This window comes from Oncorhynchus mykiss, chromosome 28, assembly GCF_013265735.2.
Source record: "Oncorhynchus mykiss isolate Arlee chromosome 28, USDA_OmykA_1.1, whole genome shotgun sequence".
Taxonomy (NCBI): domain Eukaryota; kingdom Metazoa; phylum Chordata; class Actinopteri; order Salmoniformes; family Salmonidae; genus Oncorhynchus; species Oncorhynchus mykiss.
The window spans coordinates 17,104,448-17,128,831 of NC_048592.1; the positions used below are offsets into that span (position 1 = coordinate 17,104,448).

Here is a 24,384-nt window from a genome sequence, read left to right on the forward strand (position 1 = left end):
GCACTTAGGAGAAGTCTTTGGAGAGAGTGAAGAGGGAGAGAGAGAGAGAGGAAAAACACTTTTAGGGACATGGGTGCCATTTAGACTAGGGCCGTCTCCTCACTAAAAGCAGTGAATGATCGTCTTCCGGAGGGCCCGGCCCTCAGAGGGCCTCGGTGGTTTGGTTTAGCCTGCTGGTGTGGTTAAGTAAATACAGAACAAACAAACTCAGGTTTGAGGTCAAGTCAAGATTAAAAGCGGCATCCATCCCACACCTTAAAGTATTGTATTCGAACACATTGTACTGCAAAGAGTGAGTTAAACGTCATGGGTATTCCAGTCTATTGGTCAATATGTCCACAATGGCTATTGTTGCAGCCGGCAGTTGATCACAGTCTTTTGGGTTGATAGTCTTTTCAACTGTTTTCTCATTCAAAACAGCATAGATTGTGCAGGCTATAATGACAGTTGTCAGTTTGGAACCTAATATTTCCTTATAAAAAAAAGTATATTTCTGAGTGAACTATGGCGCGTGCAACTTTAATGTAGTCTTCTATATTGTAAATACAGGTCAAGGGTCAGTTAGCTTCTCATAAAATTGAGTGATATGAGTAATAATGGCTGCTGGATGTGGTTCTACAGCTGTATCAGACTAGTGTCAAACTGTTGTGTTGTTTAACGTCCACGGCAACGCCAGCGCTTTATTGGCTGATTCTGGGCGGATGAGAAAATGAATCGGGCTCGTTTGGTAGACACAACATGGCGCTTAAGGGACCCAATTCCTGTAAGTGCCATTAGGTGGAAATTGCCGTTCACATATTCCAGTGGTTTGATTAATTACTCTGTCTCTCGTGCTTCCGTAAAGGCGCAATGAAATATGGTGAGCAAATTGCATTGTGTTCCTGTATCCTGTTATGTAAAAGCAGTTTAATTATTGACACATGTTTTGCCACCTGGCAGAGGGAGAGGGGATGGTTGGACATGAATAGGAATCGTACAATAGATATTATGGGATGGGTACGCTGGATAGTCTAGAGACTTTGAGGCCTAGTGTTTTGATTATCTGTGTCATATTTTGTGTCACTGTCTGTCTGTGTCGTTCTTTCGGTTCTTGTTCTGAATATACAAGGTAAAGAGTGTGAATGAAACGATGGTCAGGTTTGGGGCCTCTGGAATTCCAATTGAATTTGAACTGAATTTGAATTGGCCACACCCCACAGGAAGCAGAATTGGAATTGGATTGGAATTAAAGTAAGTAAGTATAATTTTATTCAATGAAATTCAATAAAATTGTATTTGATACACCAATCTACAAATGTTTAATTTGGTGACCAATACTATGTACATTACATACATAGTTGAAATGTTTTACATATACCAAGTGTACAAAACATTAAGAACATAAATATTAAAGAAAATACATGTCCCAGAATCCATCAAAGACTCCTAATCTCACCAAAAAATATATCAAAATAGTTTTTTGACATATTTGAGTTGTCATCAAGCTGATATTTGAAATGGTATCGGTATTCTTTGAGGTAATAAGTAACAGATGCTTTTGGTAATAGATGTATCAATGTTTTAGCAACTACGGTGGTTCAATGCGGCAATAAATCAGCACAATCACATTTTTGGTTGTCTTGGAGCTAGAATTGTTGTTATGTATACTGTGCTAATGCAAACTAGGTATTTGTGGTAAGTGCATGGAGGCCGCCATCTTTATGCACCTACGCTATTGATTTAGTTCCTTTAATTCAAATTCAGTCAAACTTCTGCTTCCTGCGGGCTGTGTCCAACTCAAATTAGAATTTCAATCCATGGGTTGAATTAAATGAAATTCAGAAATTCCAAATTGACCCCAACCCTGATGGATATGTCACTCCAGTGAGTGAGGTATTTTGAAGAGGGGATTGTAGGGATTTGAATCCAATTTGTTGACACACAGCAGGGCAGATTTTTTGACTGTTGTAGTCTGATAAATATGTAGTTAAGGAGGTATTTTGTGAAGGCTTTACTCGCTCCTGGGTTGTTTAAAATATCATTTGAAGCTTTGTGTGATATCTTAAGGTAGCTCTTTTTGACCAGAGAACCCGGCTTAGGCGTTCAGCTGCTCTTTTTGACTGGGGAGGAGATTGTGTACAGAGCCAAGCCGAAAATCCTTGCTTTTCTGTCAACTGTCACTTTCTAAAACCCACACATCAATGTTTATTTTTTCACTCTCTCATTTTAGTATTTATTTCCTTCTAATGTTGTGTGTTATGAGAATAGCACCCCCTTCTGCTAGGGAAACTAAATAGCATGAATCAGTCACAACACTACACTCTATGTATTCAGTATTCTGCACTCTACAATCTCTATTCTACAGTGTAGACAGCTATACTTCCAGAATACCCTCTTATGGCCATACTGAGTCTCACTCCCCTTCTCATGTGTCCCTGAGCTCTATATGAACAGCAGGTGATGTTCGGTCCCTCGTCGCTCCCTCCTGTTCTGTTTGCCCAAAATGATCCCATCCGATCTGGCCCCTGTTCCCCTAACTGATCTAGTTGACTGGGCTGGTTAAGTTAGGTAGGCAGTCCCTCCCCTCCATCCCTCAGCCCCTCCATCCCATCCTCCCTCCCAATATGCACTTGGACCAGGGCTCAGGCTGCACCTTTTGTGTTCCACAGGGATAAGGGGGCCAGATGGAGGAATTTGATTAACCAGCAGTGGAGGACCAAATGTTCAATTGGATACAGAACCAGTTGGAGGGAGGGCTAGATGGATGGAGGGGTAGAGGGAGGGGGCTATAGAGAGGGAGAATTGTAAAATGGCTGGTGGTAGTGCTGAGCGCCGGCCAACACTTTCCAAAGGGGAGCCGAAACCGGCACTGAGGTGTAGTAATGCAGAAGCCCTTTTCCAAGTACCAGCTGGGCCTTTTAGGAGCCTCTATCCCCACAGCAGACACTCAGCAGCCTCCGAGCAGCTTGACTTTACCATATGTGGAACTTTTTTTATGCTCCACCTGGTTTCCCCGGGGGACCTGTGCCACTGGGATGCTGGAGGCAGGTGAATTGTTCTTAATGCAAGGCACTGAATCACTGGGCCAACAACACGAGGGAGAAGGGAGGGGGGAAGCCCCTAGGGAGAGGAAATGGATCTGCAGAAAGAAAGACTGGCGCAGACCGGCGTGACCTTGGAACCGGGCGCCCGCCATCCCACTCACCCGCCTGCAGAACAGAAACAGGGCGGCGTGATGGGTCATTGTGCCTTCCACTCTAGATCTGCACACTGCTGGCACTTTAGTAATATCTACAGTTGACACATTTTTTTTTATATAACAGTGGGTATAATTTTTCTAAGTGCTTTTTAAAATGGAACTTAATCCATTTGTAAACTAGCTGTGCCTGTCTTTCTCCTGTTCCATTTAGTTAGCTCCCCCTCCTCTGTTCTGCCACTGGTCGATGCAGAGCCATTTCTCTTTCTCTCTCTTTTTGTCTTTTCTCCCTCTCCCCACCACATATTTCATCCTGGTTAGCATTTTAGCATGACCACTGTTAGTTCAGTGTTATTTGTAGTGAATTGAAATAAATAGAGTCACCTCAGTACTAGTATCGCAATTTGTTGAAACATTGGAATGTTCCAGTGGAGGCTCCTCGGAGGACCATCCTCCTCCTTTTTTTTAATTGTGTGAAACATCTTTCTTAGAGAAAACTATACTAAACATGTTGTCCACCCAATCAAATGATCAGAGAATTAATATTGTGGCGGCAGGGTAGCCTAGTGGTTAGAGCGTTGAACTAGTAACCGGAAGGTTGTGAGTTCAAACCCCCGAGCTGACAAGGTACAAATCTGTCGTTCTGCCCCAACTGATGTGTTGTATAGTGAAGTCAACAATGAAGGGAAAAGGTGAGAGGAGGAGAGTGCATAGATGTGAGAAGGAATTATACAACGATCTGGCTTGTTAACTGTGTTTTTGATTAAGGGTGTATTCATTCCGCCAATTCTGTTGAAAATCATTTCTTAAATGGAAGCAAACGAAAGGGGATAAACATACCCAAATTTGTCCAATAGCAACACTCGTTTGCAACTGTTGGACTAATGATTACACCCTTGTTCAGCTAGATGCAGGCAAGACTTTGCAAGGCGGTATTGAATGTGTCAATGTCTGTCACAATGATAACTCAAGTGTCTCTCGACCTGTGCACCTACATTGTAAACTTTCATTCATAGGCTATGTTGTAGCAACCTCATGTTGGGTATAGGGGAAATTCAAGTATAATGTAGTAAGTAGCCTGTACCTATCGATGTTAAATTAAGCTGGGTGAATGGAATATGAATTACAGTCAAACCAATAAGCTGTAAGAGAAATAACGCCATGCTCATAAAAAAATAAAAAATCGTCCTCCCTTAAACGGCACCTCCCACCACTGGAATGTTCTGTATGGTAATAGTTATGCATTTGGAGATGTACAGTACCAATGTCAGGGAAAAAACTAGCTCTAGCCTGCGCCAGGGGTTTTATGGACTCTGGTCTGAGATTAGGATCTCTGTGAAGGTAGGTTAGGCGAGGCCGGTTTGACGTTTTAGGCAGGACAGCGGGATACAGGACAGCCAGTCGGCCACTCTCCTGCCTGCACCTGTCTCACCGCGGCGAGGGGCTGACAGAGGGCCAGAGGTTAGGGAGGTCAGGGTTCACCACTGGGGGCTGTCAAGGTCAGGAGGTCTATCACTCTCTAAAGGGGTTCTGAACCCATCACTCAGGCCCTACAATACACTGTACACTATACACTAGCAGGCCCCAGTGTGCTGTGCTTGACTTTTTCTTCCCCTTCTTTATTAATTCTTCCAAATGGCTTGGACGGACTAAAATGACAGACAGACAGCAGCGAGAGAAACTGTAGCTAGCTAACTGTGGGGTGTGTGTGTGTGGAGGCTCTAAGCTGTCAGCTGGAGATTTCACTTTGAAAACCTGCCTGTTTCTTTTCCCCTTTCTCCTCGCTGTCCTTTCCACCAATCAGGGCAGCCGCCAGAGTCCAGGCACCCAGAGAAGCCGCCCTCTGACCCCTCTAGCAGTTGTTAGTTTGTTTTGTTCGGGGGTTTTAGTGAAGGGACAGGGGAGGGGAGGGCTGCCTTTTGACAGGTCAGACAGCAGGAACTTGAAGGAGGTCTTTAACAGAGAGAGAGAGAGACAGCCAGGCATAGAGGGAGAGAGAGACAGCCAGGCATAGAGGGAGAGAGAGACATCCAGGGAGAGAGAGGAAGAGTCCGTGAGTTGGTTTCAGCAGCGCCAGAAACAAGGCTCTAGCTACCCCTCATCTTTCCTTGCCTTTGTTTCAGCTCCAGTGTTAACAGTCCGATTACTGCAAAGAAAAGAGAGACAAGCTGTCTCAGTTAATACACACCCACTCTTTAAGATGTGGATAATGTTTTTTGGTGAAAAGTGGGACCATTCATGCAAAGTCCATTCCATCAGCAGAAGGACATTCCTTGATACCCCTGTTAGCACAGCTGTGCCCTACAATTAAATTACACCTCAACCCTCTCTTTGCATGCTCACCCCCCCCCCCCCCCCCCCCCCCCACCCGTTCCCACATACCTCCTCTGATCGAGCTGGGAGCCTGGTCGTAGGGGATCCCAGTTGCCGGGGATAAGGGGAGAGGTGAGGAGGCTAGAGGGGTGCACGTAACCTGTGGCTCCCCCTACTGGAAGTCGTAATTGGGGAAAGGCCGTGAAGCCTCCATGGGTCAGAGGAGCGGCCTGTCATGTAAGGGGTGTATGCCTTTGAGGCGTGTCCCTGGAGTCAGAGCAACTAACCGTCACGCCGTAGATTGAGCTCTGACAGGCCGTGGGGAACGGGGCCGCCGTTCGGATCGAGCCTGTCAGCTGTTCCAGCAGCTAGCGCCCGCTGTTCTGCTCCAAGTATAGCAGAACCCCACCGATCGAGGAGCCCCCCACAAGGACTGTATTAGGCTTTTTAGGGTTTTCTTCTCTGCCCATTTTTAGTTTTGGGGCGGGGAGGGCTGGGCTTCTATGTGTGTGTGTGTGTGTGTGTGTGTGTGTGTGTGTGTGTGTGTGTGTGTGCATGCGCGTGCATGTGCACGTGTAAGTGTGAGCATGTCTAAGTGTCTTAGTGTGTGTGTGTGCGAGACGGTGTTGAGGGGTATAATTGGGAGCACAGAGGGAGCTTCATCTCTCCATCTTATGATTTAGAGGTGAAGACAAGAGCCCGCGGGGGCCCCCTGTCAGAGCTTTTGGGCGCGCTCGGCACAGACTTCAATAAAAACACACAGAAAGAATTCCCCTACAGGGGCGCCTGGCTGAATTGCTGACGCCGATGTAAAAGATTCCGTTTTCAGTGAATCATTTAGTGCGCGACCCTGCTTGCCTTCGCTACACAACGTGACAACGTCAGGGAGCAGCTCCCTCCCCCCATCCTATCCTCCTTTAAACACAACAAACCCAAAGAATAAAAAATGATATTCTCATACTATTTCACTCATCGATCTCCTCCAGTTCCTGCTCTCACTCCTTCACCCTCCTCCTATTTTTGCTCTCTCTCTCTCTCTCTCTGTCTCTCTTTTGCTCTCTCTTTTGCTCTCTCTCTCTCTCTCGCTGTCTCTCTTTTGCTCTCTCTCGCTCTCTCTCTCTCTCTCTCTCTCGCTGTCTCTCTCTCTCTCTCTCTCTCTCTCTCGCTCGCTGTCTCTCTCTCTCGCTGTCTCTCTCTCTCTCTCTCTGTCTCTGTCTCTCTCTCGCTGTCTCTCTCTCTCTCTCTCTCTCTCTCTCTCGCTGTCTCTCTTTTGCTCTCTCTCTCACGCTCTCTCTCCCTCTCTTCCTGTCATTACTAATGTCAGGTGTAGTCGGAGGGGTGTATGTTGCTTCTTCGGGTAACCACAGCTTGCCCGGTCGACTGTACGGTACAATGGGACTAGGCTGTCCCAGAAGCACCACATTACATCGGAGCCACGTCATCAGACATGTTCTGAGAAAGTAACAGAAATGTTTCAAAGTGTTGTCACAATCTCACAGGCTCCTGCTGTTGGCGTGCACCAGAGGGAGATGGCGCCTTCTCGGCCCTTTTTGTCTCTCTCCTCCCTATTGTTATTTTTCTCAACTCTGTTCTCTGTTTGATTGTTAGCACTGTTATTTAGTGTGGTGCAGTATCGCAGCATGCTTGTTTTTTTTCTTCTCTCGAGGAAGTATTATTTTTGTGAGTTTTGACAGATGGGTGGTCGGTTCTCAGTTGGTGTTGTAGTCGGAGTTAAAATTAGACGAGTTGCCTTTTTTGTTGTTGTGTGACTTAGAGAGCTGTCATCTTCCTAGAAGCTGTGCCGAGCCTGTCAATCAGACCCAGAGTGTTTTAATCTTCTTTGTCCCACGTCAGGAGGTGGTGACGGGTAGACCGAGGATTCACTCCCCTGGACAATACCATTCTGCCACATGCTCATGCACTCTGATGTCACATGCAGCAACCAGTTAAGAAACAAGTTTCTTCCTCGACTTAAACCCGGCACCAGTCAATGGGGGAATCAAGCAATGGCTGCCAGTGAGTTTTGAAGTCATATCAGACGTGTCAGAAGTCTGTTTGAAAGTGTTTTGTGATCTTGTCAGAGATAGGGTACGTCTTCTGACAGCTGGAAGGAGATTGGCAACATAACAGCAGTCAGATTGTCACAGTAAAAAAAAAAAAACCCAGCTGATTCTAATTCTAAATCCTCGACTTCATAGCAGGGTAATGAACAAGGGTTCCCTTCCTGTATGTGATAACAATGGTGTTTTGTAATTCTATAGCCTTTCTAATAATACTCCCATGAATAGAACACTAGGAAGAGAACCTTTGTCAACCAAAGCAGTCTAGATAGTATATGATATCGCACAGAATGCTGTGTTAGCCAGTAGAGTATGTTTATAGGGAATCTATTACTAGAGAATGATAGGAGATCAGCTTTTCCCCCAAGCAGAGTTACAGTAGCAAGTAGACTATCTGACTGAGACAAACCAGAGAGCAGATTCATCTTGACCCTGTGTACAGTATGATTGGCTAGTAGCTTTATAGAGGGCTGTGTCTCTCTTCTCCTCCAACCCCCAGTGGCCCCAGACTGAGCACTCTCCCTGAAGACCTCTCCTGAGATCTGACTCTTGTTTACGAGGAGCATCCTCTGACAGTCTTAATTGACAAGTGGTCTCTCACCAAGGCCATGGAGAAATTCACTCTCTCTTTTGCTCTCTCTCTCTCTCTCTCTCTCTCTCTCTCTCTCTCTCTCTCTCTCTTTCTCTCTCTCTTATTCTCTCTGAAAATACTACTCTGGGCATGTCTGGGATAAGTGCATTTTTCTCTCCTTTCCTCCTTTCTCTCCTCTCATCTCAGGTCCATCCAAGGCTGTGTTGTGTTTACTGAGAGGAACTAAATGGAGCTGTCAGAGAACAGCGAACACAGAGCAGAGCTGGGGAGAACAGACTGGGGAGAACAGACTGGGGAGAACAGACTGGGGAGAACAGACTGGGGAGAACAGACTGGGGAGAACAGACTGGGGAGAACAGACTGGGGGGAACAGACTGGGGAGAACAGACTGGGGAGAACAGACTGGGGGGAACAGACTGGGGAGAACAGACTGGGGGGAGCAGGGTTGAGAAGCGGGGGATGAGGAGCAAGCATGAGGAGAATTGGGGCTGAGGAGGTTGGATGAGGAGCGGGACTGGGCTGGGGATGAGGAGCGGGACTGGGCTGGGGATGAGGAGCAGGGCTGAGGAGTAGTGCTGAGGGGCTTGGACAAGGAGCAGAGCTGAAGAGAGTGTCTGGGGAGTCTAGATGAGGAGGGTCTCATGGCTCCTCTGGGCTCCTGATGGGTGGAAATGGTAATAATATGTTGAAAAGGGTGGTATGAAGGTGTATTTCCAAACACCAAAAAGGAAATATTCAAATGGGTTATACTGCTCTGTGTCATATATAATGCATGATAATAGGCATGCTTTTCATTGACATCTTCAAAATGGATGTACTGTATGTTAGTCTCAAAGGCACAATTGAGCGTTACACAAAAGCACTTACAGAAAGAAAGAAAGAATTGGACAAACCTCCGAGCAATTAGTCCACCGCCTCCTCTCTTTCTTTGTCCACCTCGCCATTGTCCTCTTTCTAAAAGTCACTCCTCCTACCTCCACTTTCCACATCCTTTTTCCTCCGAGACCATACAAGGTTTCTGAGCTGAACCCACAGTTGGTTTAAGTGTAATGAAATGTATGTCATGTCTGTGGCTCTGAGGCTTTCGCTGCCCACCCCCCACCCCTGGCCCTGTGAAATCCATGGGTCTGTTCTGACAGGAATGCCTGTGTGGCTTCCTCTGCAGTGATCTTTACCCCCTCCGGGTCCTGTCCGACTATTTCAGGACGTCCCTGTGATTTGAGAGTGGACTCAACCGTCCACGCATGCTTCAGAGAATCGACAGAGGAGGAGGAAAAATAGACAGAGATGGGATGGGGTTGGAGGGATGGAACATTTTGACAGCTAGACTAGCAGGCCTCTGGGAAATCCTACTCTGATGCCTGACTGGAGAGAGAAAAAAACGAGGCAGACTCTGGTTTAATAATGTTTATTAATGTGTTGAACCTCCACGTACGGAGCAGTGCTATGGTGAACTGGTGCTATTCTTGGGGCGATGAAATCTAGTAGGCACCCTTTTATTTGTTGGATTAGTGAATCATTTTCTTGTGTGTCCTTTTCCATCCTTTCATTTGATGTCGATGGGTTCAGATAATGGAAACTATGGCAACGGAAGTCAGGTGCAGTCAGTGGCTGCAGATGAGAGCAGAGGCACACAAGCTGAGCCGTGTCCCAGATGATGCACATTTGAATTTGAACATATATTGACTCAATTCCTGGTATCTGTTTATTTATCATATATTCAATCTTTATGTAGATTAGTGAGAATATAAATCATGCGTGGAGCGCTTTCCTTCAATGGCTTGGCACGTTTGTGTGTGTGTGTCTCTGTGTTTGCTTTTATGGGTGTGTGTGTGTGTGTGTGTGTGTGTGTGTGTGTGTGTGTGTGTGTGTGTGTGTGTGTGTGTGTGTGTGTGTGTGCATGAGTGTGTCTGTGTGACCTTATGGGTATGTGAGTATGCGTCTGTGTGTTATTTCCACTCCGAGAGAGTGTGCGTGCGTGTCCACTATATTAGACAGGGGGCGTCGACGGGGGTCCCCCAGCGTGTGTGTGCCTGGGCTCTGTTCAGAGCTCTCGGCGCCAGCAGGGTGCGCCATTCCAATTTACCCATCAGCCACGAAGGGAGGGGGTAAGAGCACGGGGCATCGCTGTCAGAGATTTCACATTGGAGGGAGGAGATTACCAGTCAGGGGACCCCTGTGAGGAGGTGATGAGGGAGGGAGGCTGCAGGGGCATAGCATGGGGGACAGAGGCCTGGGAGGGGGAGGAGGGGTGAGACTCGTCTCAGCGCCACCCTGGAGTCAGCGGGCTTTTTGGGAGGGGGGAGAAGGGGTAGGAGGAAGGGGGGATGAGGGAGCCAGTGGGCTTTCTTTTTTTATGGGGTGGCTGGGGAGCGTAGAGAGAGTAGCTGCCATGCCAAGCAGCACATCTGCCTGACACCAGGCACCAGGCACAGTGATGACACAGTGGATGCTAGTCAGGGACTGTCCATCCTCATCCACATCTCTGGATGTTGAGGTGTTGGCTTGATTCTGGTGAACTGCTGTGGTGGATGTCGTGTTTCTCTTTCACCCCAACATTTGTGACTTAACTGTTTTCCTCTCTCTCTCTTTCTGTCTCTCTCTCCCTCTCTCCCATATCTCTCCCTCTTTCGTTCTCAATTGCACTTGGCCTTGTAGGCTATTAGATCATATTTAAACTCTCAGACTGAGTCCACTGTCGGTTCTATATTTGAGTGTCCGCCAACCAACCCAGCCATTCTGTAGCAGTTCAGCCCCAGAGGCTCCACGGTCTGTCGGGGAGACAGGACGTTCCAAACAGCATAACTCCCTCTTTCTTTACACTCTCTCTGCTCCCATTACTTAATTATATCCAGGTGTTTTCCTCTCTCAGGTTCTTTCTCCAGACGGAATGAAAATGTAACCGTGAATACATAAGGCAAGATCGAAGGGGAGAGGAAAGAAGGAGGAAGTAGCTGAATATGCTGTGTGAAGCAAATTATGGCCCCGTGTAGATTCATCAGTCCTCCCGGCTGGATTAAGGGAGGGCCTTTCTAATGAAGTTCGCCCCGTCAAAATGAAGGGACTAATTCTGATTTAGCTGAGGTAATGAACTTCCCCACTCCTAGTGAGAACAGCACCATGGGGCGAGAGAGAGAGAGGAGCAAAGGAGAGAGAGAGAAAGACAGGACAGGGGAGAGAATAGACTAGACTAGGGACAGATTAGGTAGCGAGAGAGTATGTCTCTCACAGAGCAAGAAAAAAAAATGATTATGCAAAACGTCTGTCTAGTATTTGCTGAGATGTATTAAATTTCCAGCGCAGGCGCCTGTGTTATATAAAATGATGCTAATGTCTGGCGGACCCGCTGCGAACGGTGGCTTGCTGGTCCCGAGCATGCGTGGCTGGCCGCTACATGGAGCGTGCTCAGTGGGACTCGCTTTTTCTATTACGGAAAACCTCTAGACACCTGATGATGAATTCTCTCTCACCAAATGTTCCCCTCTCTTTTTTGTGTGGAAAATATGAGCGTTTTTCTAAATGACTTTGGAGAGCCCGGCGTGGGGCTCGGTGCTCTGTGGTCTGCGCCAAGCGCAGGGGTAGAGGGGGGTGAGGGGAGGGGGGGGGGTGTAGAGGAGGGAGGAGGGGATGGGGGGGGTGGTCCCTCTGCAGCAGGCTAAGGGGGTCAATTAAGGAGAGCACTGATAATTATAAGCCGGCAGAAACGCAGGGGCTGGCTAATTGTACAGTGCTCCATGCCGCGAGCCCAGCCAAGGGGCCTCTCTCCATTTCGCCAGCCCCTCTCTCCAGTCCTCTCTCCTCTCCCGTTCCTTTGTGTGGATGGGCCGCATATGACCCCATAGAGCCACACGCCCCTCAGCTTGCACAGCGCTGCTGCCACAATGAGGCGACGGAAGAAAGGCTCTTGCATGTGTGTCGTAGTTAACTTTGTACAATCAGGTCACTCACTCTTTTCATGGGTAGAAAGAGAGATTCTTGTTAGATTCATCCCCCCTCTCCCTCCCTCGCTCTTCTTTGCCTGTTTGTGTGATTTGCTTCTGTGTTTTTCTCTCTTCAGAATCAGAGTCTTGTGATGTTGTAACGCAGGGCTATAGTCCATTTGACCTTTATGTTCTCCTAAAAAGAAAAAGGCCCAGCAGTTTAGAATAGGGCCTGGATTAAGTAAAAGAGAGCAGTTGACTGCAGAATGGTGTTTGTGCGGCTGCAGGGGGTCTAGTGCTCCACTGCCATCCATCTCAGCAGCTAGCCTGCACTGTTTGTCCCCGACGGACCTCCATACCCAGCCTGAAGCTGCAGTGCCTACACATAATTTGTTAACAAGTCTTCTGCTCTGCTCTCCCTTTTGTTGTGGTGTTTTTTTTTTTGTGGGTTTGCTGCAGCCTCAATGACCTACCAACTATTCATTTGTCCAAGTTATGACATGTGTCTTTCTTGCGTTAGGAATGATGGCGAAACTGTAAGCTGTTTAGCAACAAAGTAGATTGTATAGCCCCTAAGTAGCGTGCAAACTCCAGCTCTTTTTCTCTGGTGTAAGTACAGACTAACCTCCAGCAGCATCCTGCACTTCAGCTGAATACTGATTAGCTAGAGAGAAAATGCCACATGTCTCATGTCTTCTGACGATTGATTGATTATAGCATGTCTTTGCATGCATTGTAGCAGTCTGTGCATAACCTGTGCATTACCCGTTACCAGGCTACACCTTTGCTACCGTGTCCTCAGACATTACGCATTTGTATCTCCACACCAAACCCCTGTCAGGTTGGCAAGTCAGTATGTGCCTGGACCCAGCCACCACGACCGCCATTGGGAGGGTTCGAGGCATTTAATGTAGGTGGTGGAGATAGAGAGGAAGTGGAGACTAGCTGTGCTCTGTTTAGCACCTACAACGTGCACTGCGCACTGCCGTGCGTTCAGGTTCAGATTCAGCCTGCATCAGACCCAGAGGCCTGACACTCTCCCAGAGGCTGTTTCCCAAATGGCACCCTATTCCCTTTATAGTGCACTACTTTTAACCAGAGCGATATGGGCCCTGGTTTAAAAGTAGGGCACTATAAAGAGAATAGAGGTGCCATTTGGGACACAGTTGTGTATCCCCCCTGAAGCCCCCCCCTCACCCCCCACCCCAATCTCCCCCACTGACATGTCACACCCGACAATCTCACCCCTTGGTTCGGTTCCCTCTGGAGGGTTGGAACAAACGTCACACTGAAATGGCATGAACTTGGGAACCTGACATGGGGTCTGTTTGTCTGCCTGTCTGTGACACCTTGTTCTTCAATCTTCCAGATTCCATTATTCTCTCTTTTGTCATGAGTGGGTACTCTTCTCCGCTACACATCTCTCCTATATTATTCTTTTTCCCTCATATATCTGGTATAAAGGTCATTTTATCAGTCCTAACGAGGTAATTAGCTAGCATTTGACCATATTAGGTCATCGTTATCATCATACTTGTATAGTAATGAGGGTGATTTCCAGGATTAGATAGCTTTCCTATAGGGTTTATTCTATAATGTTGTACATAATTGCATGTCCTCCTCTTTAAACTGAGAAGGCAGGAGATAGACATTAGTTATGTTCGCCTCCAGGCGCCAGTTCTCCAATCAGCCTAGGTCCAGTGGGAGCCTGGTCCCTGTGCGGTAGCTAGCTCCCACCTACCAGCTACATCCACATCCCCGCCCCCTTCCTCTTCTCAACGCTCTAATGGGCCTTGTAGTATCTCTAAAATGAACCCTAGTTCCACGTGAGAAGTGGTTCTATATCTCCAGAGAACACACACACACACACACACACCACCGCACAGAGAGGCGGCATTGATTTGTATTCACCCATAATTCCCTGGGCCTTAATCACTCTGATTTCCCCCCCATTATATGTTAATATGTAGTTCCCGTGGAGAGGTAGAGCCAAGTAAACCCACCGACTGTTTACAGGCCCCTGTTTACAGGCCCTGAGATGTCTACTCTACCATGCTACAGTACCATACACAACCATATAGCTTTTCTCTACATACTAGTATGTCCTCTCAAAACCCAAATGAGATCCTTCTCTTGCCTTCTGTCAATTTCTAAAAGTATAACAGTCACAAGTATCATCTCTGAGTTTGTAGATGAAAGATGTTGGAACGGAGGATATGTGACTGAGTCTTACACAAACAGCCGTGGCCCAGTCTGGAATTTGTGGCCTACTGTGTCCTGTATAGTGGAACAAGCTTCCTCCTTTCAGGACAGCGAGTTCCTGCCCATCTTTCACAAACGTCTGAACCCTATCTCAATCAATCCCAACGATTATGATATGTTATTGTCTCACTTAGCTTTCTTAAGATGAATGCACTAATTGTAAGTCGCTATGGATAAGAGCGTCTGCTGAATGACTAAAATGGAAATGGTAATGTCATTTTATGCCTGGCAATTTCCTCAGATGTATTCTATTTGTTCTCTGTGACCTATAGTACATTATACAACGGGTGGGTCTAATCCTGGATGCTGATTGGTTAAAACTGGGTTCCAGCCAGTGTCAATTCCACAAGTTACCACCGGCTAAATCTATGATGTTAAAATGCCTATTTACTCTGTTCCATCTGACTGAGCAATCCATTGTCTCATCAGCCCATCCAGGTAATTTATATACTAGATCTACACTGTAAAAGCATGAAGACATTATCTCCCATTTCTTTTTGGTTTTCAACAGCGGAGATTTGTATAAACCTTGTCGTCTGTCTCTCCGACATTTGCAACATTGTCTTAATATCACAAGGAGCTGTGAAATAAGTATGTTTGAACTTTTAAGGAAACATTCTGTTAAAGTCATGAAATACTGAGAAAATAATGTTTTTTGTCAAGTTCCTTAAATGTACTGAGAATATTCCAAAGTTAAGCAGCTGTCCTGCATCATTCCCAGAAAGATGTGGGAAGGTTGTAAGCAAAATAACCTTAGGGCAACCACGATCACACCAAGCTCAAATAAACATGTGGTTCTCAGAGGGTTACAGTATGTACAAAAAAAAGTGATCAAATTAAGATCCTATATCTGTACTCTACGTACTCATACAGTATACACAAAACTGCACTATCATTCATGTATAACTTGGACAGCCAGACAAGACAGCAAGAAAACAAACCCCAGTGTCCCAAACAACCAAAACAACCTTCAACAGAACATGAACTTCAGCCTGGTTGCTAAAGACTAAACACAAGAAGAAGAAATAGTACTGTCCTTTTTAAGAAATAGTATTCCACCTCCGTCTCCCTCCTTCCACATGGGAGAGATATTAGGCGTTTGTGTTTTAAGGAGCTGTGGAATACATAAACCATGAGCCTTAGGAGTGCCACCAGGCCCTGTGGATATGCAGATAGGCTTGCTTTGCTCGTGTCAGGGACGCTTAGAGGAGCAGGAACAGAGCAGCTCTCATCTAAAGGATTTCTCTTATGAGTGCAGGGGGACAGGGTGGTGGCAGTGGAGGGAGGGACACTCAGGAGAATGGAGGGAGGGAGGGAGGGAGGGAGGGAGGGAGGGAGGGAGGGAGGGAGGGAGGGAGGGAGGGAGGGAAGGAGGGAACTGCCAGTCCCCAGTGGCTCTGTGACTATATCCAGAGTCTGCTCCTGTCGGTGCAGAGTGGGCCGGGATGGGGGCTCTTGAATGCTCTGTGCTGATTTGACAGCCCTGGGGGAGGCCAGGGGAGCGACAGGAAGTGACCTCACACCAACGAGGGAGCTATAGGGGAGCGCTGGCTGACTTCCTCCCCTGACTCTCACGAAGGAACAGACTGCCAGTGTGATCCAACCCCTGCTCCACTGCTGCATACAGACCCGTCCCCCCATACACAGCAACATTACAGGGACTGTCAGTGCGGAACAGACGTGTACACTCCACACTTGTCCTGTGTTCTTTTACACACACACTCACTCTTCACATACACACACACAAATACACACATGCGCACTTACACTCTTACATGAAAATACACATACACACATGCACACATACACACAGTAGTGAATACTTCTCATACTAACAAGCAAACACATGTCTTAGATTCACACATACACACCCACTCACACTCACCCACACAAACACGCATGCACCCAAGGTCAGACAGTTGGGCAGGTGCAGAGTTATCTGCATAATGAGGCAGGCCAGGTCTCTGAAGGGACAGGAATGTGCTCCAGGGTTAAACCATGGCTGCACCTATGGGCACAGGCATGGAGCACTCTGAATACACACACGCACACACACACACACACACACACACACACACACACACACACACACACACACACACACACACACACACACACACAGCCACGTTGAATGGGGATCAAAGTGGATCCAACTCGCTATCTTAAACAGGTGCACAAATGATTCACACACACATACACACACACATACACACACACACACACACACACACACACACACATACACACACACACACACACACATACACACACACAGCGTGTCTTTCAAAAGGGAGGGCAAGATCACAAGCGACATGATCATCTCCTCTGATTGTTATTTGTACCTATCCTTCCATACTGTAAGCCACTGAGCCAGACACACACTGTAAGACAATAGCTCTTCCAGACTATGCCAGCTTTAAATGTTTGTTTTGAGGCCTTGGTAGAATTTCCTCATCTGCTTTACAGGGCCAGATGGTTGGGTTGTAAGGAGAAGACGGCAGGCCTAAAGAAGCCTGTGGTGACATACTGCACAAACAGACTCTGTATGTAATACATGAGTAGACTCACCATGTTGCCCTTTTTTCTAGAACAGCCCAGGTCATTGGGTTGTATTTTTCACTCTATACTCTAGTTCAATCTTGAGGTATAGAATAGGCTAGTCACCAAAACAGATGAACAACTTTATTTCTTTGCTACTGTAACACCCTTATGAAGTGACTCCACCCCACTTGTAAAGGTGGAAACCAATTTAATTGAACCTGATATTGTAATTTGTTTATTTATGTTATGTGGTAAAGCTTGTTGTAATCGACTGCAGGTTTCAGAAATTAGTAGATTGTTATAATTTTGCCAAATGTTGTTAGTGGAGTGAACCAGCCCATGTTGTTTAATGTGTGCTTTGAGCAGCGAAACAACAATTGACCATAAAAGTACAAATGGGAAAGTCACTGGCAGTGTGTGGGCTGGGGTTTTAAAACACGGGCATCTAGGTAGATCTGGGTTCAATCTGTTCCTGTTCATCGCAGGCCATTGTTGTTTAGCTGAGCGGCGTTGCCAGATCTGTGAGTCAGGTTGCCAGATTTGCCCAAGGCCCATCCGGTAACACTCCGCTCTGATCCTCCAGGGCCTGGTATAGCCACAGCTGGTGGATTGTGTGTTTGCACGTCTGGCACCCTGGGCCCATGTTGTGTGCATTGGGCTGTAGAGACTGAAGGATGAGCCCCAGCCCTGGTTGGGCCCCCAGAGACCCTCCTCCCCATATCCCCCACCCCCCTCTAGTTGGCCCCATGCCTGGACCCATACTTCACAGGACAGGGGAACTTTGACAGAGCACAGGCCCAACCCCATGGAGAGTGCACAAGGTTTTTATTGACGTGCAGTTCAGGAGATGGGCAGCTCTGCTCCAATTGGCTCTGTCGAAGTCTGAGTCAGCGGATCGTTGTGCAGCAAATGAGCGGTAGGGCAGGTTCAGCGTCTGAACCAACGGCAGTTATTTCAGCTATCAACTGCCTTGTCGGTCCAAGGTAATCTAACGTCTGTAGGAAGACGTGCCACACATTCTAATGTGATGGGGGAATGGAGACACACGCCATTGTCATGGGCAATATCTAACTTTATGTATTAGTTATGACAAATATAGGAGATTTTTATTCGAGGAGAGATGGAGTCAAATTGAAGTGGACAAAAACGGATTTTAACAGATTTAAATTTTACTCATCCACTATAATCAGAATAACGTCGTTGGTGGTTATGTAGTGGGTTGCCATGGTGATAATGAAGGGATGTAAAGGTTGATATGGTGACATCTCTATAATGACCACTTATCGAATCCAATTGAATGCTACTCGTATTGTTTATTTTTATATTTTGATTAGGAAATAAGTCTGTTTCCACGCTTGGCTATTCTTACATTTGTCACTTAATCTGTACATTAGCCTATATGCTTCTTGGTGTATTGCACTTTCCCTTATCAACCTAGCACTGCACTACACATTCATTTGCCCACACCAAGTCGCCCAGAAATTAATTTGTGTCTAAGCCAATCAAAAAGAGCCAAGCTTGCCATGTTCAAAGTGCAAGACCTCGCCTGTGCAATTAGGCCCCCCACTGGCCGTCCAATTTATGCCTGATGGGTCTAGATCACACATTATATTGCTTCTCGTACGAGCCGTGAAAGTCACAGGCAGGAGCCTTTGACACAAATGTGTTGGAGCTAAATGAAATGGGGAAGGAGGAGAAAAGAAAAGGAAGAGACTGGATCCCTCTCTGCTGTTGGTGCTCTGATTATTCACTTCTGACTGTCTTATTTGGGGTGTTTTATTGTTTCTTTCTCCATAGAAGAGGGTCTGAACCATGAGTGTAAGCTCTGCAGTCAGTCATTCGACTCGCCAGCCAAACTCCAATGCCACCTGATCGAGCACAGCTTCGAGGGCATGGGCGGCACCTTCAAGTGTCCAGTCTGCTTCACAGGTGAGTGTGTGTGTGTGTGTGTGTGTGTGTGTGTGTGTGTGTGTGTGTGTGTGTGTGTGTGTGTGTGTGTGTGTGTGTATGTGTGTGTGTGTGTGTGTGTGTGTGTGAATCATTTGTGCACCTGTTTAAGATAGCGAGTTGGATCCACTTTGATCCCCATTCAACGTGGCTGTGTGTGTGTGTGTGTGTGTGTGTGTGTGTGTGTGTGTGTGTGTGTGTGTGTGTGTGTGTGTGTGTGTGTGTGTACGTGCACATGTGCATGTATGCAAAGCCATGTTTCCATAAAGCTCATTATTTGTCTGAAATGGCAAATGGTTTTCTAAAGGAGTGGGGAAAGGTCAGAGAGGCATGTCAGCCAAAGCTGAAAGCAGTTTACTGCAGGCCCCTTTTTATTTACTCAAATTGCCTCCAGACTGACACCTACAGACTGTCATGAGCAGAAACAGAGAGAGAGAGAGAGAGAGAGAGAGAGAGAGTGTGTGAAGTGAAGGAGGGAGAATGAAGTGCTAATTGTGGATGTCGGTGGTGCTGATAGCTGTAATGATCTCATCTGTCTGTGTGCGAGGAGGTGGAAGGACCATGCAGGACTCCCCCGGAGAGGATAACGCCCTCCTTTAGTATCAACAGGGTTAACTATCTCTATAATGAAATCTGCAAAGTCGTTAACTTGTCTTCCAGCTCCTCACCACTCTTTCTCCCCCTCTCTCAGCTCTATAGCTGTACTCTTTCTCCCCCTCTATCAGCTCTATAGTTGTACTCTTTCTCCCCCTCTATCAGCTCTATAGCTGTACTCTTTCTCCCCCTCTATCAGCTCTATAGCTGTACTCTTTCTCCCCCTCTATCAGCTCTATAGTTGTACTCTTTCTCCCCCTCTATCAGCTCTATAGTTGTACTCTTTCTCCCCCCTCTATCAGCTCTTTAGCTGTACTCTTTCTCCCCCCTCTATCAGCTCTATAGTTGTACTCTTTCTCCCCCTCTATCAGCTCTTTAGCTGTACTCTTTCTCCCCCTCTATCAGCTCTTTAGCTGTACTCTTTCTCCCCCTCTATCAGCTCTATAGTTGTACTCTTTCTCCCCCTCTATCAGCTCTTTAGCTGTACTCTTTCTCCCCCCTCTATCAGCTCTATAGTTGTACTCTTTCTCCCCCTCTATCAGCTCTTTAGCTGTACTCTTTCTCCCCCTCTATCAGCTCTTTAGCTGTACTCTTTCTCCCCCTCTATCAGCTCTATAGCTGTACTCTTTCTCCCCCTCTATCAGCTCTATAGTTGTACTCTTTCTCCCCCCTCTATCAGCTCTTTAGCTGTACTATTTCTCCCCCCTCTATCAGCTCTATAGTTGTACTCTTTCTCCCCCTCTATCAGCTCTTTAGCTGTACTCTTTCTCCCCCTCTATCAGCTCTTTAGCTGTACTCTTTCTTTTCACTATTTTCCATTCCTCAGCTTTTTACTCACTTTACTCATTTTTAGCTTTGTGTTATCATAATTGTTTCATGACTTGTTCCATCATGTAATGTTTTGGAAGTCTCATTGTATTACTGGTTTCCTCTTTTCCCTCCTCCTCTCTTCTTCGTTCGGTCTCCAGCTCTTCTCTTTTCCTATCGTCCAGCAGATCCTCACTCTGGGTTCTTTCTCTCTCTTTTCCTCAGTCTTCTCCACCCCTCCTCTCATCCCCCTCTTCTCTCATTGCTGGTTGGCCTTATCTCTCTTTTAGCAGGAGCTTATTGATATTTCCCTCTCCCCCTCCTCCTTCCTCCCCCCACCAGGGTCGTTCCGTTTAATATACAGAGCATGCTTTCTTCATATGAGCCTTTCTTCACCTGTAGCTTTGACAGACAGGTCGCCCCGTCTCCCTCTGCGTCCATATCGATCCCGATGGCGGGTGCAGGAGAGGAAGGAAAGCAGAGAGAGAGAGAGAGAGTGAGAGCACCCTCAGGACAGTGGTGGTAGAGCAGACACACAGAGGTGGAGAACGGGGATAGATGGAGGATGGAAGTAGTGGACCATGGGGAGTATAGAGGGAGAGACTGAAAGACCTGCTTCTGTCGAGGGAGGGAGGGAGGGAGCACACTGGGTTTCTCAGGCATTCTCTGGATAAGGAGAAATGGGTTGGAGGCAGTTTGTCGGTGAGATCCAGTCTGTCCTTGAAAACATTTATCCCACTTAAAAGTCTCTATCTAAATGATCTATTTCCAGTCTACCCGGTGAGCCATGTCTATGTGGGAGGGTCCAAGTGACTGTCAGTTGTTCCTCTGAGTTAATTACACTGTAGTCTGGTGGCGGTAGAGAACGGACAGAACGGACAGGCCATACAGGAGCTGGAAGAAAAATATAGATAGAAAGGAAGGAGAAGAAAACTTTGGGGAAAGCTACAGTGCAGCTCTGCAAATTGCAAGTTGTGAATGTAAGATGAAAGGATGAAGGGAGAGAAGAGAAGGAGAAGAGAGCTGGGGAACGGGAGGAGAGGAGAGGGGTCCATAAGCCCCTGGATGATGAGAGACAGCGAGAGAGAGTGAGGCTGACTCTCCCAGGAAAGCTTTGACAGGTTTCAGAAGTGGGGGAGCCTGCAGCTAGAAGTGTCTGCTCTGCCTGCACCCTTAGGAGTGGCTGCGAGGGGCTGCCAGGGAAAATGTGATTGGGAATATTATGAGGGTTAAGACAAAGAAAACAGAAGAAAGTGTTCAGGATGAATGTGTTTCCCCCCCTTATGTCACAGCAGGAAACTGAAAGTCACAAAACTCCAGGATGTTCTTTGTCTTTTTCTGACAATAGCAAGTTTATGACAAATAGGTATATTAATTAGCTGGTCCTCCATGAACTTTCCAGTCTCTTCCGTAACGATTTTAGAATTAGGTTTTTCCAAATAAAATACATATTAAAAAGCATCACAAAATGAAGTTAATTACCAACAATAAAATAACATCAGTCACAGAGCACTCACTCTTGTTGCGGCAAATTTAAATCTATATTATCATGAACTCCTGGATGTGAAATTAAAAGAGAAGTAAATAGAACCGATAAATACATTTTATTTTTTAAGAAAAAAGCAGGATCAGCTTTTCCCCTATACAAAGAGCTTAGCATTGGTGTTGTATGTGTAGAGAGGGAGAGAGAGATAGCCTGCAGAGAGCATCATCCACCCTGCCAAAATAAAGATGAGCTGGGGCCTGTGCCGGGGCCTGTAGTAAAGGAGACGTCTGCCATGGCGGAGGCCCTTGAGATCTAATCAGAGTGCTTAATATCCCCCACAGCCAGGAGACCTTGGCCCCTCCGCCCCGCCGCCCAGCCCAGACTGGCCCCAGCCCTGCTCAGCCTCATTCACTCAGTCGGCCTCCACTCACACAGCCAGAAAAGACCACAAAGTTGGATTCCTCGTATTCGCGCACTCTCTCTCTCTCTTTCTCGCGCACACACTTGTTTTTTCACTCGGTCTCTCTGTTTTTCACTGTCTCTATCATTCACTCTCTCTTTCTTGCTCTCTCCGTCTCGGTCTCTCTCACTCTCTCGCTCTCTCTTTCTCTCGACAGACACTCTGCCTGCAATGCTTTCAGCTTTCATTGTATACTTATGCATGATGCCGGTGAATGAATGCTGAGTTATGCATTGATGCCCTAGCTGTGCCATGCAGATGCAACTTGTGTCTCGTTCAGGGCCGCCGGAAAACGTGTGGCAAGGCGGCATTTGCCACATCACTTTTCAATCAGGTGTGGCAGCGCCATACCACTTTTGATTTAGTTTAACCTTTCTGATCTCCCCATCCCGGATCCGGGATCGTGAATACAGACTCAAGCTCATTACCATAACGCAACGTTAACTATTCATGAAAATCGCAAATGAAATGAAATAAATATGCTAGCTCTCAAGCTTAGCCTTTTGTTAACAACACTGTCATCTCAGATTTTCAAAATATGCTTCTCAACCATTGCAAAACAAGCATTTGTGTAACAGTATTGATGGCTAACGTAGCATTTAGCGTAGCATTTAGCATTAGCATTCAGCTGGCAACATTTACACAAAAAAACAGAAAAGCATTCAAATAAAATAATTTACCTTTGAAGAACTTCAGATGTTTTCAATGAGGAGACTCTCAGATAGCAAATGTTCAGTTTTTCCTGAAAGATTATTTGTTTAGGACAAATCGCTCCGTTTTCTGCATCACGTTTAGCTATGAAAAAACCCCTGTATCCAGGATTGTGTAAATCTATCAGCAAGCTCATTAGCATAACACAACGTTAACTATTCATGAAAATCGCAAATGAAATGAAATAAATATGCCATCTCTCAAGCTTAGCCTTTTGTAAACAACACTGTCATCTCAGATTTTCAAAATATGCTTCTCAACCATAGGAAAACAATCATTTGTGTAAAAGTAGCTAGCTAGCGTAGCATTTAGCATTAGCATTTAGCGTTAGCATTAGCGTTAGCATCCAGCACGCAACATTTCAACAAAAACATAAAAGCCTTCAAATAAAATAATTTACCTTTGAAGAACTTCAGATGTTTTTAATGAGGAGACTCTCAGTTAGATAGCAGATGCTCAGTTTTTCCAAAAATATTCTTTGTGTATTAGAAACAGCTCCGTTTTGTACATCACATTTGGCTACCAAAAAAAACAAAAATTCAGTCCTCAAAACGCGAACTTTTTTCCAAATTAACTCCATAATATCGACTGAAAACATGGCAAACGTTGTTTAGAATCAATCCTCAAGGTGTTTTTCACATATCTCTTCGATGATATATCGTTCGTGGAAGTGTGCTTTCTCTCCTGAATCCCAGGAGAAAATGCCCGCACCTGAAGATTACGCACAAATTTAGACAAAGGACACCGGGCGGACCCCTGGAAAATGTAGTCTCTTATGGCCAATCTTCCAATGATATGCCTACAAATACGTCACAATGCTGCCGACATCTTGGGGAAACGGCAGAAGGTCTAAGCTTATTCCTGTCGCATTCACAGCCATATAAGGAGACATTAGAAAACAGAGCTTCAGAAATTCTGCTCATTTCCTGTTTGACTTATCATCTTGGTTTCGCCTGTAGAATGAGTTCTGGGGCACTTACAGACAAAATCTTTGCAGAATATGCATAGTCGAGCATCTTTTCGTGACAAAATATCGCGCTTAAAACGGGAACGTTTTTTATCCAAAAATGAATAGCGCCCCTAGAGATGCAACTGGTTAATCAAATATATTGAGTGTTAAAAGAAGGGCGAAAAGTGCTGTTTGCCTCATGATTTGTCAACTTGTGCCCATTTTCTATGTCACTCACATCGAAGTGTTGCTGCAGGCTTTCTGTGTGTGTTGACCAATCAGATTCACGGAAATTGCAGGTCGCGTGGGCGGGGCACAACACACAACGCTCTCCACTTTCCTGCGGTATTTATTTAGCATGATAACACATCACTCCCGACAGACAAACTCTCACGTACAGTGCCTTGCGAAAGTATTCGGCCCCCTTGAACTTTGCGACCTTTTGCCACATTTCAGTCTTCAAACATAAAGATATAAAACTGTATTTTTTTGTGAAGAATCAACAACAAGTGGGACACAATCATGAAGTGGAACGACATTTATTGGATATTTCAAACTTTTTTAACA

At 46.2% G+C, this 24,384-nt stretch overlaps 1 protein-coding gene across 5 annotated transcripts in view; it reads left to right on the top strand.

Annotated features, from left to right (window-relative positions):
- Window positions 1-24,384, top strand: part of LOC110508645 (zinc finger protein 521) — a 144,418-nt gene that overhangs the window by 93,923 nt on the left and 26,111 nt on the right. For all 5 annotated transcript variants that reach the window (XM_021589322.2, XM_036967105.1, XM_036967103.1 and 2 more), the window contains one exon: window positions 18,661-18,792. In XM_021589322.2, coding sequence (XP_021444997.1) covers window positions 18,661-18,792 — 132 coding nt within the window. The remainder of the gene's footprint in view (window positions 1-18,660; window positions 18,793-24,384) is intronic.